Source organism: Physeter macrocephalus, chromosome 14 (genome assembly GCF_002837175.3).
Source record: "Physeter macrocephalus isolate SW-GA chromosome 14, ASM283717v5, whole genome shotgun sequence".
Lineage (NCBI taxonomy): Eukaryota > Metazoa > Chordata > Mammalia > Artiodactyla > Physeteridae > Physeter > Physeter macrocephalus.
In genome coordinates this window covers 73,775,844-73,794,060 of record NC_041227.1, presented here as the reverse complement: position 1 = coordinate 73,794,060, position 18,217 = coordinate 73,775,844, and the positions used below count along the sequence as shown (strand labels likewise).

The following is an 18,217-nucleotide window of genomic DNA, read 5'->3' as shown; positions in this document are numbered from 1 at the left end:
GGGTTCACGCACTCCTTCCCCCTTTGCATATTTTCAATGCCCCTCTCCAAGAAGCAGAAACCTGGCTTCAATGGTCCTCATTTGCAGAGGCCTAGAATACAAGAAGCCTCTTATTTTAAGCTGTTATCAGCCACTTAGGTGTAGAGGGAATGTGTGCCTTTTATTGCCTGTCTATAGAGTAGGTTTTGATATAAGAACGGACGGAGGGAGTAAGGAGGCACTGGGGTCTGAGGATGGTCACAGGAGGAAAAACAGAGAGAGAAGGGGGCCCTCAAGCCTCAGCTCTCTAAGGACTCGGCCATGGGACCCGCTGAAGGAAGCTTCCTTGTCTGCCTGCTTGCCAGGAAGTGTGACCAAGGTAAGGGAGGACCGGGGGAAAACCCACTGCTCCCTGCCTGCCTGTGCCCTCTCGGTTTCCAGTCTCATATATCAGACTGTTTGATGAAAGTCAGGCCACATGAGGGAGGCAGACGAGGTCTTTGAAACTGGGCGCAGCAGATTCTGCATCGCCCTCTCCTCCAGGTTCTTCAGGTAGATCTAATATATGAAGGGGAGTCAAATTAAGCTCTCTGGACCCCTGCTCCAATCCCTGACTGTCCCTCCCCTGGGCAGCTACATAACCTCCAGTCAGCCTCCCTGCCCCCAGCCCCTTCCTACCATACCTGTCATGTCATGAGACCACAGATCTGACCTTGTTAAGCCGACACCTCAAACCAGGCGGCCGCACTGCCCACAGGATCAGGGCTGAGCTCTACTGATGAGAGGCACCACACGAACCTTGAACTCAGAACTCAGTTCAAACGCCAGCTCTCCCCTTTCCTGACCTCTGAGCCTCAGTTTCCTTGCGTATAAAGTGGGGAAATTTAACGGAGGACAAGGGCTCCAAAGTACTTAGCAACTTCATGGGCAAACCACGCTCTGGTCCATCTGCCATCCCTCCTGCCACATCCACCCCACCCTAAGGTCGCAACCCTTGTCTGTGGTCTACCTTCGCACTATTTAGGGCCATCAAGGCCCATTCTCCCTTGTTGGGACATGTCTTCAGGTATGGAAGGCATTTCTTGTCCAAGCTAACAGCTCATTTCTTCCAATTGTTTCTCATTAGGATGCGTCTTGGAAGCCCCTTGTCCCCTTGGCTACTGTCCATTGATTGGTCCAGCTTCCCACAGCTCTTGAGTTCCGTGCTACATCACTGCTCACGGTGGGGGCCTTGGCCAGGCTTCCCAGACTTCAGATATTCTGGGATATCTGATCAGATATACTGTCACTGTTTTTGTCTTATGTGCATACAATTTGTTCTGTGATTTGCTTTATTTAATTTTTTTGTCAACTCGTATTTTTTCTGTCACTATCCTAAATATAAAACCCTTCATCACAGAGGGAGGCCATAACAAGGCGTATTTAAATTAAAATGAAAAATGCCCATTCTGGTATCACCCGTGGTGGTGTGACTGCCACATTTGGGGAAACGCAGATCTGGCCAACACCCCCTTTCTCAGATGGACAAAGCACGACTGGGAGAGGGGCAGGGTCTGAGCTGGAGCTGAGGGGTTCTGGGTGCTTCACGGCACCCCCTTTCTTCTCCACTCTCCTCTCCCCCTCCATCCCCCAAGTCTTTGCCTGCATCTGCTGTCTTGCACTCCTGCCCATCATTCTCTTTCTCCTCCTCCTCCCCATCCTCCCTCCTCTTCCTCCCCTCCCCCTCCCCCTCCCCCTTCCCCTCCTTCTCCTTCTCCTCCTTCTCTATCTAAATGTTAGCTCTCTTACTATATGATCCTGCAATCCCACTCCTGTGCATATATCTGGAGGAAAAACATGGTCCAAAAGGATACACGCACCCCAATGTTCATTGCAGCACTGTTTACACTAGTTATCCCTTTCTATTCTTTCCTGGAACCTCCTACTTCTCCCACTCTTACTTTGAATAACTGCTCGGGCTGTTGGAATGCTCTCTTCCAGCGGGAACGTGCAGTTCCCATTTTGGGAGTCGGCATAAGTAGCTCTGTGGTGGTGTCTACTCACTGACCTTTTGTAGATTTCAGCTTTTCCTTTTGTAAAATGGGTTGATAGCCCCTGCCTTACTTACTTTCCCAGACAGAGCAGCGAGACTGGGTGTTTTTTTAAAAAGCGTCTTGGGGCGATTCCCTGGTGGCGCAGTGGTTAAGAATCCGCCTGCCAATGCAGGGGACAAGGGTTCGAGCCCTGGTCTGGGAAGATCCCACATGCCACGGAGCAACTACGCCCGTCCACCACACCTACTGAAGCCCGTGCTCTAGAGCCCGCGAGCCACAACTACTGAGCCTGCGCTCTAGAGCCCGCGAGCCACGACTACTGAGCCTGCGCTCTAGAGCCCGCGAGCCACGACTACTGAGCCTGTGCTCTAGAGCCCGTGCTCCGCAGCATGAGAAGCCACCCCAACGAGAAGCAGGCGCACCGCAACGAAGAGTAGCCCCCGCTCGCCGCACTAGAGAAAACCCGCGTGCAGCAACGAAGACCCAACACAGCCAAAAATAAATAAATAAAAGAAATAAACTTAAAAAGAAATGCCTTTAAAAAAAAAAAGCGTCTTGGGAAAGCCCCTAAATAGTGTTACTAATTGGGGTGAGGCACCCCACCCCAAACCCTCCCGCCCAATGACCTTCTGCCATCCCAATGAAGTTGCAACGTACGGTCAACGCGCGAAGGCTTCCCACCCTGCTCAGCCCATTCCTCACCCTTCTCCTGCGTGCTGCCTCTGTCTCTTCCATCTCCAGCCGCCCCTCCCAGCGCCCCCTGTTATAAAACCCAGACAGAGAGCAGGCTATCGCCTCTGAATTGTTGAGGAGCAAAGATTAGAAGCGGCTTCCTGAAATGGACTCAGTGAGAAGCCCTTACATATGTAAAGGGCTCTCACTGAATGCTCCCCATCCTCTGCCAGATGAGGGCTGTTACTGCCGGCTGGGGAGCGGGTGTACAAAGCTAGTGAACAGCTGAGTGGGGCGCTCAGCATATTTCACTCCATAAATAAGGACTATGAGATCAGGCACTGCTGGCCTCCCCAACTTCAGCCTTGTCCCCATCAGAGGACCCGCTGCATGGCTCCCCTGTGTACACACTGACCCCAGTCATGCTGGGCAGAGACCACATGGGAGTCCCTGATCCAGAGGAGAGTGACTCAGAGTCGGTCCATGATGTATTCATTCTACAAACACTGGCCAGGGGACAGGTGATCTGCACGGGACTTGGTGGGCGTGGAAATGAGACATTGATCTCAAGGTGTGCGTGGTCAAGTGGGAGATGTAGACACACAGCTGGTCATCATCAGCCAGGTGATGTGGGCCACTGTGCTGCCTCACAGGTGTGCTCCTGGGAGGCCACAGCTGGGAGGCTGGAGAAAACCAAGTACTTCCATGAGAGGTGAAACGGAGAGGACGCGAAGGGTTTGGGAATGGAAGCAGCAGTGACAAGAGTCTCTAAACATGGGGTGCCAGGCTGGGAGCCTGGAATGGGGGCGGGGGGTGGGTGGCATGTCCCACCCTGTCTGGCAACTGAGCCGAGTCTTATGGTTTACAAAGCCCCAGCGCGGTCCCCACTGCCTTTCATCTTCCAAACCTCAGCACAGCCAACCTCACACTCCACAAATGCATCCTCCACTCTCCCCGCAGAAGAACTGGCCAGTCCTCCCTAGGTGCCCCACTCCCTCACACATACCCATTGTCTCAGTTGGGGTCCCCAAAGGAGACCCTGAGACGAGTGTTGGGACCCAACCTGGAGCCTCCGTGCCGTGACAAGGTCATGGGACAACGGCCCAAGACAGCACTGCAGGGCAGTGCTGCGCCCAGGGGGCTGATTACATCTCTTCTGATCTGCTTTGTAATTTTGTGCTTATGCCTTGAAAAAATACACGGGGGATTTGCCCCCCGTCCAAAGCTTAACCGTGTGAGACGTCCTCTTCCCCCTCCTAAACCCACAAATTGGGACTTTTTAACCACAGCCCCTGGCTGGTGGGAGAAAAATAAACAACCTGGAAATGTAGGGATGTTTGTATGGAAAAACACCAGAAATAGAAAAACAATGGCCCTACATGGGAATGACAGATGATTATGGGTATCGTTGGTTCTGGTATAAGGATAAATTAATCATACAGAGTCAACTGCCAACACTGGAATTGTTGACTCATCTATTCAGACAGGCTTCATGCCCAGAGGAACACAGTGATAGATTAAATTGTGAAAAATATTGTAGATGATTTAGGGGTACATTGTTAAAACCTGTCCATGCGGACCTCTAGGACACATAGGAAAGGTCAGGAAACTTCCTCCTCCATAGTTCCTCTTAATAGCTTGTTACATATTAGCTTGGCTTTGTTATTAGTACGGATTGAACCTACACTGGGAAAAAACAATGTTTTGAGAACCTTTGGAATTATCTTAAAAGTACATCTAGAAATATTAGGTACATTCTAAGATCGCTTAGGGTATATAAACCTGACTGTGAGAAAATAAAATAGGAGACCATGCTTGCACATACACAGTGTTATTGATTTATTTAACCTCCCCTCGCCGACGCTGTCCATCCCTCGGGTATTCCCGGACCTACAGGAGCTGGACTCCCGCAGACGAGGATTCGTGGGCCAGTCGTTTATCAGGCAGAGCTTCCAGGGGAAACCAGTAGGGGAGGGGGAAGCAGACCCTGAAGGGGAGGGGACAGCCAAGTCTTGCCTCACAGAGGGAAACTGGCTCCACTCCTCCAGGAACTCGAGAAACAGTCCATGTCACGTTGGACCTGGAGTCTGTACCCCTCCAGCAGGCATTGGTCAAGGGCTTCCCCAAGGATCTAAGTTTCCAGACACTTCCCACTTTCCTAGAGCCTGCAGGCTAGGTGGCTCCGGCAGCTTGGGCATTGGGAATGCAAGGTCACCGAGAGCCGGTGCCGCATGAGCATGGGAGAGGGGTCCGAGGAGATAGTAATGAACAATGACGGCATCTGCTTTCCTCTATGCCCACTCCGCCAGCACCTGTAATAGTTGATTCTGCACACTTGATCTCACATCTGCCTCCGCAGTAGAAGCCTGGCACATGGCTCATGCTTAATAAGAGTTGGTGAATGAATGAATGGAAGGAGAGAGGATAACTTTAGTCATTTTCAGATGAAGAAACTGAGGCTCGGCGAAGTGAATGACTTGCCCAGGGTGCCACAGGAAACGAGCAGCACAGCCAAGATCCCCATCAGCCTTCTGACTACGCATCCAATGCGCCTGCACTTAGCCCTAGCATGGCAATGCTCTCCCCCCCCCAGCCCTTTCTTAGGGTACAAGATAACCCCTGACTCAGCTAGCAACGACTTCCTTATTGCAGGTCTCAGAGGCTTCTAGGACTTTGAAGGAGGGGAGGGGAAGGCTCCCCGGGGAGGCTATATAAGCGCATGTTTCCTCCTAGCTGCCCTGGTAAAGGCCAGAGGGTAGCTGGAGTGCAAGCAGGGAGCCACACCCCTTGCCCCAGCCCCGCTCCTCCTGCCCCCTGCTTTGAGCTCTGAGCTGCCTCCTCTGCTCTCCAGGACATGGCAGCCCCCATGACCATGGCAACCAGCCTCCTGCTCATGGCCCTGTGCACCTACTGCATTGTCCCTGCAGGTAAGATCTCTGACCCCACCCTGGGTCTCTCGCGCAGGACAGCCGTCCCAAGGGCATGGCTGGAATGGCACAGCAGAGGACAGAGGACCGAGCGGCCTGGGTCTGGAGGGGACTGCTGAGAAGGGGGCAGCCCGGTGGCTGGACTGGAGGTGTTTAGTGCAGGGGACAGGCTCCATGCTGAAGCCCAGAGTCTAGAGCAGGCTGGCAAAGAACTTGGCTCTTCTCTCTCCTGTCTTTTAGGCTCCATGATCATCCCCTCTTCCTGCTGCATATCCTTCATTTCCAAGAAAATTCCTGAGAGACAAGTGATAAACTACCAGCTGTCCAACAGCAGTGTCTGCCCCAAGGCAGGAGTGATGTAAGTAACTACTACTCCTCGGCCACCTGGCAGGAGGCGGGCAGGGAGACATGAGCCTTCAGGATCACTGAGGGCCCAGCTGTGTGATCCTGGGGAAGTCACCTCACCTCTCTGAGCCTCAGCTTCCTCATCCATAAGATTAGGAAGAGGATTCAGAGTCAATAATACCTACTGAGCACCAAATATATACGAGGTACCATTCGGGGCATATAACTTTCCCTTATCGAACCCTCTCAGCCATTCTAAGAGCTAGGATAGATTATCCTCATTTTACAGGAGGCAATTAAGGCTCAGAAAGGTGACCTATTCGAGGTCACTTAGGACTCCAAATAACTTCAGAGTTACAAGACAGCAAATGTGACCTCACTGTGTGAACAGTGGCATGCCCTAGAAATATGATCTTTCCTCAACCCAGAGGGTAGTATTTATAATGCATGATCATTTACTTGTAGTGAATTGTATAAAGTTGTTAACACTTGTTTAAATTTTTTTACACTATAGCATTTATGCAATGGTTTACAGAATTCATGGAATAAGTGGGGCGCTGGGTGTAGCAGCTGAAGCTGCATGGTGCTCGGCGAGGCCATTCTTGTTGCCGAATCTGTCAGCTCCTGAGTGTTCAGTATTAGCGGTGATGTTACATTGTCACACCATTTGTGTAACTGTGGTCAGCAGAAGACCACGACTCAGTGTGGATGCTTCATGTGGATTAATTTATGGAAGCCCCAATCTGTATGTCTGTTTTGAGTATTTAGAGGAGAATGTTATTGGAATGGAATTTTCTTAACCCAGAAGGTAGTATTTATAAGGCATAATCATTTACTTGTAGTGAATTGTTTAAAGTTAACACTTGTTCAAATTTTTTTACACTATAGCATTTATGCAATGGTTTACAGAATTCATGGAATTATTTTTATCAGTATGGAAATTAATTAAAACTTTGAATCTTAATTTTGTATGCATCTTTGAGAAAAAAAATTAATTATTAACCGTAATTTTCCCCACTGGCTCCAGACCCAGCTCCACAGCCTGGCATCCACTGCTCGGAGCCGGCTTGGAAAATGGCATCCCCCCGCTCCCTCCCAGCTCTGGCATCCTTATTGGGCACGCTTCCTTGCACACTGTGTGAACTGGAGGCCTTTTTCCTTCGGGGTCTTCAGTGCGTCTTCTCTCGTCCCTGTGAGTAGACATCGTGTGTCTCTCTTCAGACCCAGTGTTATCGAAAGGCAGGGCTGGGCCTCCCCCATATGACAAGGAGGTGACTGAACATGAACACGAGGTTATTGAAACAAAGGGATGCAGACGCACAGAGAGGAGACATCGTGTCAGGAACCTGCCAGGAGGCTGGGACAGCAGCGTGTCCTCGGGGCTTCCAAACAACCTCCTCGGAAAGTGAAGGGATCCAAACCCCCTGCCAGACCTCACGTGTGCTCTGTCACTCTTCCCACAGCTTCACCACCAGGAAGGGCCAGAGGTTCTGTGGCAACCCCAAGTTGCTGTGAGTCCAGAGGTACATGAAGAACTTGGATACCAAGCAGAAGAAAGGCTCCACTAGCACCAGAGTGATGGGTGCCAAAGTCGCTGCCCAGAGGCACCCTGCCAACAGCACCTTCATCTAAGCCCTGCCCGGCCCCCAGCCCTGAGCTTGGGCCTGGGTCTCGCCTCCTAACCAGGGAGGCAAGGGGCCTGGTGAGCCAGGGGTTGTAGGCAAAGGGCTAATGGTCCTGTTTCTTAGCAACATTCTCAGGGGATGTGTCTAGTCTATTAAAAAACCCAAGGCAGGGGAGGCCTGCTCCTGGGGGCTGAATGAGGGCTCCAAGCATCTCAGGCCTCTTGCCTTTCCTGAGCTGGGGGAGAAGGTCCCAGAAGGAGGGCCATGGTGGTCCTTTGTCCTCCCCCTGAGCTGGAGCTGGCACTTCTCTGACTTCCGGGTTCCATCAGAGCCCAAGCGCATGAGTCCTACCCTGCAGACAGACTCTGCTTGTACCTTAGCCTGCAGCCGTCTTCTATGGGCCCTCTGGTCTTGCAGTGGGGCCTACGGGCTGTCTGTCTATCTGTCTGGGGATGGGTGACCTCCATTACACTGGCGATGCTCCTGGTCCGTCCCACTTGCAGCCTCCCAGGTGAATAAAAACCCAACCAAAGCATAGGGCTCTTTGCTGCGTTCACTGCCAGATCCTGGCCCTCCTTGCACACCTCTCATGGGATACGACTAATAAAGTTTTTCAGGAACTCATTGGTTTTTGTAACGAAATGGACCTGGAGGACCTGGATGAGGGGCCAGCCTGGGGAGTTGAATTCCTTTGTGAAGATATGGGTTTAAGGAGATGTTTTGCTTCATGGCACAGCGTGTTCCATGCTACTTTGGGGACAAAGACCCTCTCTGCCTTTAAGGCTGGTCTTTCCCCACATTTTGGTGAGGGGAAGATGGGGTGGGAGCTGAGGGGGGAGAGGATCCCAGCTTTTTTTTTTTTCTATACTATGTGATTTGTATGTCGAGTGTAGATGGACACACTTGCTGTTCTCAAATAACAATCTAAGTAAAATGTGATTTCTCCTTCAAAGGTGGTCATATCTTGCCTGTTCTCATCTCCCTTGGGCGGCAGGGTTGGGGTGTCAACAGTGGAGTACGTGCCCCAGAAATCACCCTGAGTTGCCCATCTGAGGCTGGGAGGGAATGAAGACAGCCTGAGCACAGGGTATCCCAGGAGTGGTCTTGGCCTGCCCTTGGGAGTCCTGTTATGAACCCTGAAAAACATACATGCATAGCTGGATTCAATTAAATTTGTAAAAAATTTTGACAGAACTTATTATTGCACAAGGAGCTGTTTAGGCATCAAAAGACTATTAAATTATAAATGGTGGTTGGTCTCTGGCTTCAAAGGATTAGGGAGAAGAATAACACATCCACACTCACAAATCAAAAGCAGTGTGGGTTTAATACCAATCCTGACTGATAAGCTGCGTGACCTTGAAATATGTTACTTAACCTCTCTGAGACTCAGTTTCCCTCATCTGTAAAATGGGGATAAGGAAACCTTTCGATTTTGTTTGGGTTTTCTCCGGAAGCAGTCCCTGAAAACAAAGATTTGGGTTCAGATATTATATTTGGGAGGTACAAGAAACAACACCAGGAAAAGGAGGAGGTAATACAAGGGAAGGAAAGCTGCCAATATGAGTGTGTTATCAAGCAGAGGGGAATTAGAGCTCCAGCCACTGGGCAGTGGTGTGAGACCCACCCCTCAGAATTACACCCCCTCCATTAGTCATTGTCAGCTGCGGGGAGCGTCGGTCTTCCTGCAGGTGGGAGCAGGGCAACCTTCCACGGTTCAAAACAAGCCTTCAGGTACAAGAGTCTGCAGAGCACAGGAAAGGCCTGGTAGCAGACTATTAAGGTTCTTTTAACTCGATACAAAGCAGAATCAAGGGTAGCTTTAAACAACGAGAGGACATTCTGATGGGGGAAGGGAGCCTGCAGAAATCCTTGGCCCAGAGCTGGCCCCTCTGAACGGTATTGAGCTTTCACTCTCTAAAGAATAGTGTTTCTTCTTCTTTTTAAAAAGTCTTTGCTTCCTTTTATTTTTTTTTTAGGCCGTGCCGTGCAGCTACGAGGGGTCTTAGTTCCCCACCCTCACCCCCGACCAGTTCCCAAGCAGTGGAAGCACAGAGTCCTAACCCCTAGACCACCAGGGAGTTCCCACAAGAGTGTTTTTCTAAGGATGGAAGAGAGCTGGTGTCTTCAGGTGAGAGACGGAACTACAAACGGACATTGGTCAGACTGTAGGTGACAACAGAACTCTGACGCACAGCCTCTGCAGCAAAAAAACCCAGAATCATGAGATTGGTCAGTGACTGCCAGCTTCCTAATTGTCCCCTTTCTCCAACTCAGAACCAACCAGAGAAGGCCAAATATACTCCCGAATCAATCACAGAAGATGTCTGCTTCTAGTTATCCCGCCTCCAGCTTCCCCGGGCCAACAGCCTCCATTCAAGATATACCTGTGCTTCCCCTCTGGTCCTCTCTGAAGCTCTCCCACTCCCTGGAGGCCTGTGAGTCGCTGCCAAACACAGGTGATGCGTCTGATTCCCTTGCTAGGCAAGCGCTGAATAAACTACCTTTGCTGGTTCCCATCTGATGGTTCTCGTTTATTTCATCAGGGAAGCTGTAAAATCTGGTACAGTTGCAGCCAGGGCCATGGAAGGATTGAAGCAGGCAGTGGTGAGGAGGGGAGAGCCTCCAAGAGTGTGCAAACCTGGAACCCTGTCCTTCTGCTGGCAGGTGTGTCTCTTGGGCCAGCCTCTTTGGAGGACCGTCTGGTAGCATATGTTAAAATGCTAGACACACATACCGGGACTTCCCTGGTGGCGCAGTGGTTAAGAATCCGCCTGCCAACGCAGGGGACACGGGTTCGAGCCCTGGTCCGGGAAGATCCCACATGCCGCGGAGCAACTAAGCCCGTGCACCACAACTACTGAGCCTGTGCTCTAGAGCCCACGAGCCACAACTACTGAAGCCCGCACACCACGACTACTGAAGCCCGCGCGCCTAGAGCCCGCGCTCCGCAACCAGAGAAGCCACCGCAGTGAGAAGCCTGCGCACCACAAGAGTAGCCCACCCCCCGCTCGCTACAACTAGAGAAAAGCCCGCGCACAGCAAAGAAGACCCAACGCAGCCAAAATAAATAAATACATACAGGGCTTACCTGGTGGTGCAGTGGTTGAGAGTCCGCCTGCCGATGCAGGGGACGCGGGTTCGAGCCCCGGTCCGGGAAGATCCCACACGCCGCGGAGCGGCTGGGCCCGTGAGCCATGGCCGCTGAGCCTGCGCGTCCGGAGCCTGTGCTCCGCACCGGGAGAGACCACAACAGTGAGAGGCCCGCGTACCGCAAAAATAAATACATACATACATACATACATACATACGTACACACACATGCCATTGACCCAGCAATTCCACCTCCAGAAATGTGTCCTACACATGTGCACAGAGGTTCATGTACAAGGATGCAGGCAGCACTATTTGTGGTTATAGAAAACTAGCAACAACCTAATTGCCAATTCATAGGGGACTCAGCAAAGATATATTTTTAAGTGAAAAAAAACAAGGTGCACAAGGACATGCACTGTATGATCCTATTCATGCAAAAAAAAAAAAAAGACACACGTATGCTTAGCAACTGGACGGATGCAAACTATCAAAGTTGTGTTGACTGAAAAAAACGCACAATGTGAGAGCTGTGAGTTACGTTTTACATACTTAATGAGGGGCAAAATGAGGACTGTAGTCCAGGAGACAGCATCTCAGATAGCTCCGAGAAACTGCTCCAAAGAGGTGGGGGCGGAGATAAGTATACGTGTGATTTTGGTGAAGTCCATGCAATGAAGCACATATTTTTTGCAGAAGGTGGCTGCTCGTCACGAGGAGCAGAGGTCACCATGAAGGATTTTAGTGCTTTTCTAGACCGGAGGAGATGCGAGAGTTGGGCTCATAAAGTTTTCTCCTGAAAATATCTAACTATCTAAAGACATGTTCTGCCAGTTTTTCCCAGAGCACAGAGGGCCTCATTCCTCATCTCCACCCTGAACTTCTTTCAGGGGGTGTCAATGGTCAGCAGCTGCAGCAGCTCATAATTTGATCCTTGTAGAGGTAGAGGGCAAGCGCCAATTTGTAGGTGACAGGTGGTTGCCTCAGGCAAGTCAGACTGGGAGTCAGGGAGAGAGAAGATACATCTTTATCAGTACTTTTCTGGGGTGTTTAAACTTCTTGCTATGTGCATTTATCCTTTTTGTAATAAAAACTAGTGTACAGAAGCTGTCGATGCGTTGCCCGTGCGCCTTTCCCTCGGACTGTATCTTTCATCATGCTCCTGACTTCTTCCAACAGCCAGGAGGATCTGCGTCTCTGTGCCTGGGTGCCTGGCCCCTAAGGCTGCTCTGCTGGGTCAGGCCAGTAGTGCCAGGGAATGAACAGCCCCCCTGGCAGCCCTCAACCAACGGCTAATTAAAGTGGATGTCTAACCACCATCCCAGGTCCCTAACTCCTTGGTCGGAATAGCTCTAGGGAGTGTGTTCTCTGCTCTCTGCCAATCATTGCCCTGTTTCCCAATCAGTCACTGGCTTGACAACACACGCTTCTGGCTGCCTGCCCTTCTCACCAGTGTCTCTGCCTCTCCTGAATAAACTACATACTCCCAAACCCTTGTCCCAGGGTTTGTATTTGGGAGAATACAAACCAAGTCAATTAGTTTAGATGACAAATAAATCAATAAATAAAGGAGAAATGACTTGGTCTAGGAAGTCAGATGAACCTGGATTTGATCCCAGCCTCCTCGGTTTCTGGCTGTGTGGTGCTGGAGGAAGCTAACTGAGCTCTCAGGCCTCAGTTTCCACATCTGTAAAATGAGCATAATGGAAGTACCTATTTCATGGGTCGGCTGTGAGTATTAAACAGGCAATTAATGCATGGGAAGCATTTAGCTGAATGGCTGGCACATAGTAAAGGCTGTGGGCAGGCTCAAGTTTAGGCAGGAGGCAGAGAAGCTGAAGCTGGTCTTGCTGTGGCCAGGGCACCCAGCTAATACTTCTATGGCCACTCCAGTGGTTCTGTGCCCCCTACTTCCTCCTGTCTCATTTCTCTGGTGGCCATTAAATGCCTCTGGAGAAAGGAGGCCCTGATTGGAGTGCTGATCATGGGGCACCTGAACTGTCCACCAGAAGTCCTGGCCTGCCTTGGCCTGATCTTGCTTTGGGATGCTGCGAGCCTTGGCCGTGGATGGCCGGTCTGTGTGTGGGGAGGTGACATCTCCTGCCCTGGTTCTGGGTGGACCACCAGCACAATGACAATGCACTGAGTCACCCACAGTCTTTCTCAAGCTACCTTGACATATTCTGGAGATGGAGGGGTGCCGGAAGCTGCTGTGGTCAGGGAGGGACCGGGCTTAGTTTGTGGCCACGTTAAGCCAAAGATGGTCTGTGTTTGGGAGAGTGCTCCACACGGACAAAACCTGTCCTATGACTCACTGAAACTGAGTTAATTAAGCTCTGCTATAGCCCACGGCTGGTATATCAGAAAGCACAATCATAATCCAAGGGTGGAAGAAGAAGCAAGCACAGGTGAGCCCTTGAGTCCAAGGGGTGGGAGGAGGAACAAAGGAGACCCACAGAACAGCAGTTCTCAACCCTAGCGGGGCTTTAGAATCAGAATCTGACTTAAAATGCAGATTCCTGGGCCCCGCCCCATACGTGATGGCTCTGCTGGGATGGGGCCCAGGAATCTGCATTCTTGAAGAAGTTGCCCCAGTTGGCGCAGCCACTATCGAAAACTGTATGGAGCTTTCTCAAAAACATAGAAACAGAACTGCCATACGATCCAGCAATTCCACTTCTGGGTATTTATCAGAAGGAAATGAAAACACTTACTTGAAAAGATATCTGCACCCCGACGTTCATTGCAGTGTTATTTAAAACAGCCAAGACATGGAAGCAGCCTAAGTGTCCACTGGAGGATGAATGGATAAAGAAAAAAAAATACATGCAGTGGAATGTTACTCAGCCATAAAAAAGAATGAAACCTTGCCATTTGCGACAACATGGATGCACCTCGAGGGCATTGTGCTGAGCGAAATAAGATAGACAGAGAAAGACAAATGCCATCTGATCTCATTTCTATGTGGAATCTAAAACACAATAAAACAAAAAATCCCAGACTCATAGATACAGAGAAGAGATTGGTGGTTGCCAGAGGCGGGGGCTAGGGGTTGGGCAAAATGGGTGAAGGGGGTCAAAGGTACAAATTTCCAGTTATAAGATGAATAAGCCCTGGAGATATAACGTACAGCATGGTGACTGTAGTTAACAATACTGTATTGTATATTTGAAAGTTGCTAAGACAGTAGATCTTAAAAGTTCTGCTCACAAGAAAAAAAAATTTGTATGTGGCGATCAATTTACAGTGTATACATATATCAAATTATTGTGTCGTACCCCTAAAACGAATACGTTATACGTCAATTATATTGCAATTAAAAAAAAAAGTAGTCCAGGTGATTGTCACGGCCAGCCAAGTTGACAGACTTTATCTCCCACTCTGGCAGACAAGGGACAGGGGAGGAGAGAGGGACCTTGGGCTTCATCTGGCACTGGAGGACCAGCTGAGAAGTGCTGAGCTGGGTTAAGTGACTCAGGACCCCTGCTTGGGGGCAGGGGCAGCTGATGAGCAGAGTCTGGTCTCAGCCACCTCTCCTTCCAGGTGGCAGCTGGAGTGGCAAAATAATGTTGGGGTCATCATAAAGTCTTTTCTTTTAAATTGAGGTATAGTTTATGTACAATATTATATGTTTCAAGTGTACAACATAGTGATTCACTTTTTAAAGGTTATATTCCATTTATAGTTATTTTAAAATGTTGGCTACATTCTCTGTCTTGTACAGTATGTCTTTGTAGCTTATTTATTTTACACATAGTACTTTGTACCCCTTAATCCCCTCCCCCTATTTTTCCCCTCCCCCCTTCCCTCACCCCACTAGTAATCACTAGTTTGTTCTCTATATCTGTGAATCTGTTTCTTTTTTGTTATATTCACTAGTTTGTTTTATTTTAAATTTATTTTTAATTTTTTATTGAAGTATAGTTGATGTACAATATTATTCAGCCACCTCTCCTTCCAGGTGGCAGCTGGAGTGGCAAAATAATGTTGGGGTCATCATAAAGTCTTTTCTTTTAAATTGAGGTATAGTTTATGTACAATATTATATGTTTCAAGTGTACAACATAGTGATTCACTTTTTAAAGGTTATATTCCATTTATAGTTATTTTAAAATGTTGGCTACATTCTCTGTCTTGTACAGTATGTCTTTGTAGCTTATTTATTTTACACATAGTACTTTGTACCCCTTAATCCCCTCCCCCTATTTTTCCCCTCCCCCCTTCCCTCACCCCACTAGTAATCACTAGTTTGTTCTCTATATCTGTGAATCTGTTTCTTTTTTGTTATATTCACTAGTTTGTTTTATTTTAAATTTATTTTTAATTTTTTATTGAAGTATAGTTGATGTACAATATTATATGTTACAGGTGTACAATATAGAAATTCACAAGTTTTAAAGGTTATACTCCATTTATAGTTATTATAAAATATTGGCCATATTCCCTGTGTTGTAAAATATATCTTTGCAGCTTATTTTTGTTACACATAGTAGTGTGTTACTCTTTTTTTTTTTTTTTTTTGCGGCACGCGGGCCTTTCACTGCTGTGGCCTCTCCCGTTGCGGAGCACAGGCTCCGGACGCACAGGCTCAGAGGCCATGGCTCACGGGCCCAGCCACTCCGCGGCATGTGGGATCCTCCCGGACCGGGGAACGAACACGTGTCCCCTGCATTGGCAGGCGGATTCTCAACCACTGCGCCACCAGGGAAGCCCAGTAGTGTATACTCTTAATTCCTTACCCCTATATTGCACCTTTCCCCGTCCCTCTCCCCACTGGTAACCACTAGTTTGTTCTCTAAATCTGTGAGTCTGTTTCTCTTTTGTTATATTCGCTAGTTTATTTTTAGATTCCACATATAAGTGATATCATACAGTAATTGTCTTTCTCTATCTGACTTATTTCACTTAATATAATACCCCCAAGTCCTTCCATGTTGTTGTAAATGGCAAAATTTCATTCTTTTTATGGCTTAGTATTCCATTCCATTGTGTGTGTGTGTATATATATATATATATTCCATTGTGTGTGTATGTATATATATATCTATCTATATATATATCTATATATATATCTATATCACATCTTCTTTTTCCATTCATCTGTTGATGGACACTTAGGTTGCTTCCATATCTTGGCTATTGTAAATAGTGCTGCCATGAACACTGGTGTGCATGTATCTTTTCAAATTAGTGTTTTCTTTTTTTTTTTTTTTTGCTCTATACCCAGGAGTGGAGTTGCTGGGTTATATGGTAGTTCTATTTTTAGTTTTTTGAGAGACCTCCATACTGTTTTCTGCAGTGGCTGCACCAAGTATATTCCTACCAACAGTGTACAAGGGTTCCCTTTTCTCCACATCCTCACCAACACTTGTTATTTGTGTTCTTTTTGATGATAGCCATTCTGACAAGTGTGAGGCGATATCTCATTGTGGTTTTAATTTGCATTTCTCTGATGATTAACAGTGTTGAGCATTTTTTCATGTGCCTGTTAGCCATCTGTATGTCTTCTTTGGAAAAATGTCTGTTCACGTCTTCTGCCCATTTTTTTTTTTTTTTTTTTTTGCGGGACGCGGGCCTCTCACTGTTGTGGCCTCTCCCATTGCGGAGCACAGGTTCCGGACATACAGACTCAGCGGCCGTGGCTCACGGGCCCAGCCGCTCCGCAGCATGTGGGATCTTCCCGGACCGGGGCACGAACCCGTGTCCCCTGCATCGGCAGGCGGACTCTCAACCACTGCACCACCAGGGAAGCCCATCTGCCCATTTTTAAATTGGGTTGTTTTTTTGATGTTGAATTGTATGCGCTGTTTATGTATTTTGGGATATTAACCCCTTATTGGTCATATCATTTGCAAATATTTTCTTCCATTCAGTAAGTTGTCTTTTCAATTTGTTGATGGTTTCCTTTGCTGTGCAAAAGCTTTTAAATTTAATTAGGTCCCATTTGTTTATTTGTGCTTTTATTTCCCTTGTTTTAGGAGACAGATCCAGAAAAATGTTGCTATGATGTCAAAGAGTGTTCCGTTTATGTTTTCTTCTAGGAGTTTTATGGTTTCTGGTCTTACATTTAGGTCTTTAACCCATTTTTAGTTTATTTTTGTATATGGTATTAGAGAATGTTGTAATTTTATTCTTTTACATGTAGCTCTCCAGTTTTCCCAGCACTACTTATTGAAGAGACTGTCTTTTCTCCATTATATATTCTTGCCTCCTTTGTCAGAGACTAATTAACCATAAGTATGTGGGCTGTCTATTCTGTTCTGTTGATTTATGTGCCAGAACCATACTGTTTTGATTACTGTCACTTTGTAGTAATGAAACAGGAGGGAAGGGGGCAGGGCACAACCTTTAAAAAAATGACATATCCCGAGGACACAACATAAACTGATTAGAACGAAATAGGTTCAAGATGGCGGATGAGTCAACTTCCACTAGACCGTGAGCCTCATTGTAACACATTAGCAAGCTAAATGACACACCCACAGGTGGCATGACAGTTCCAAGGCTGACCATAAAAGGTCCAAAAGTGGGTGGTGGCCCAATTCCTGGAAATCCCCACCCCTTCCCCCAAATATCTGGAATACTCCCCCCACTCATTAGCCTATGAAATTACCCACCCCTATAAAAACTGACAACCCCATACTCTGGTGCTGCTCTCGCCTTCTGAGATGGCCCACACTCTGTCTGTGGAGTGTGTTTCTCTCTAAATAAATCCACTCTTACCTATCACTTTGCCTCTCACTGAATTCTTTCTGTGATGAGACATCAAGAACCTGAGCTTCATTAAGTCCTGAGACCAAGTGTGTGATCTCAGTTAAAAGACCGTGGGTTCAAATCCCAATCTGGGTTTTGTCTGGGTTCAAGTCCAGGTACATGGGTTCAAGTCCCAATCTGAGTTGCACGGTTTCAATATAGTCTGAAGTCAAGGAGTGTGATTCCTCCAGCTCTGTTCTTTCTCAAGATTGTTTTGGCTATTTGGGGTCTTTTGTGTTTCCATACAAATTTTAAAACTATTTGTTCTAGTTTTGTGAAAAACGCCCTTGGTATTTTGATAGGGATTGCATTGAATCTATAGATTGCCAAGGGCAGTATGGTTATTTTAACAATGTTAATCCTTCCAAATCCACATCATAAAGTCTTATACTTGCTCAAAGCCTTCGAACTTTTCCGAGCTTCACCTCCTCCCTTCTCCTCTCCCACTTCTCCTCTTTCTTCTCCTCCTCCCTGGGTTTTTCTCCTCTCGCCCACCAGCCAGTCTTCCTACTGGGTTCAGCAAGGCTCCACCCACCTACTGAGAGGACAACCATGTGACGATGTGAGTCCCTGCACAGCTGTCCCCCCGGTGATTGGTTCCCTCGGAGAGGCAGCCTCTCTCTCTTTCCCCATTCCCACTTCTTTCTTGGAAACAGATGTGCTGGGAGAGGTTATTGGCAAGAGGCGTGTTTGGCAGAGGAAGATGTTTTGCTGTCAGAGCTTCTGGACTCGTTGCAGATCTAAGTCTCAACTCTGGCAAAGCTATTCGTTCCAAAGAATTCCACGGCCT

General features: G+C 48.1%; 1 protein-coding gene across 1 annotated transcript; it reads left to right on the top strand.

The window, feature by feature from the left end:
* The first annotated feature begins 5,538 nt into the window (after positions 1-5,538).
* Positions 5,539-7,588, top strand: CCL24 (C-C motif chemokine ligand 24). Its single transcript, XM_007103983.1, is given in 3 exon segments — positions 5,539-5,611; positions 5,852-5,969; positions 7,420-7,588. Coding segments are annotated over 3 exon segments (360 nt in total).
* The last annotated feature ends 10,629 nt before the right edge of the window (positions 7,589-18,217 follow it).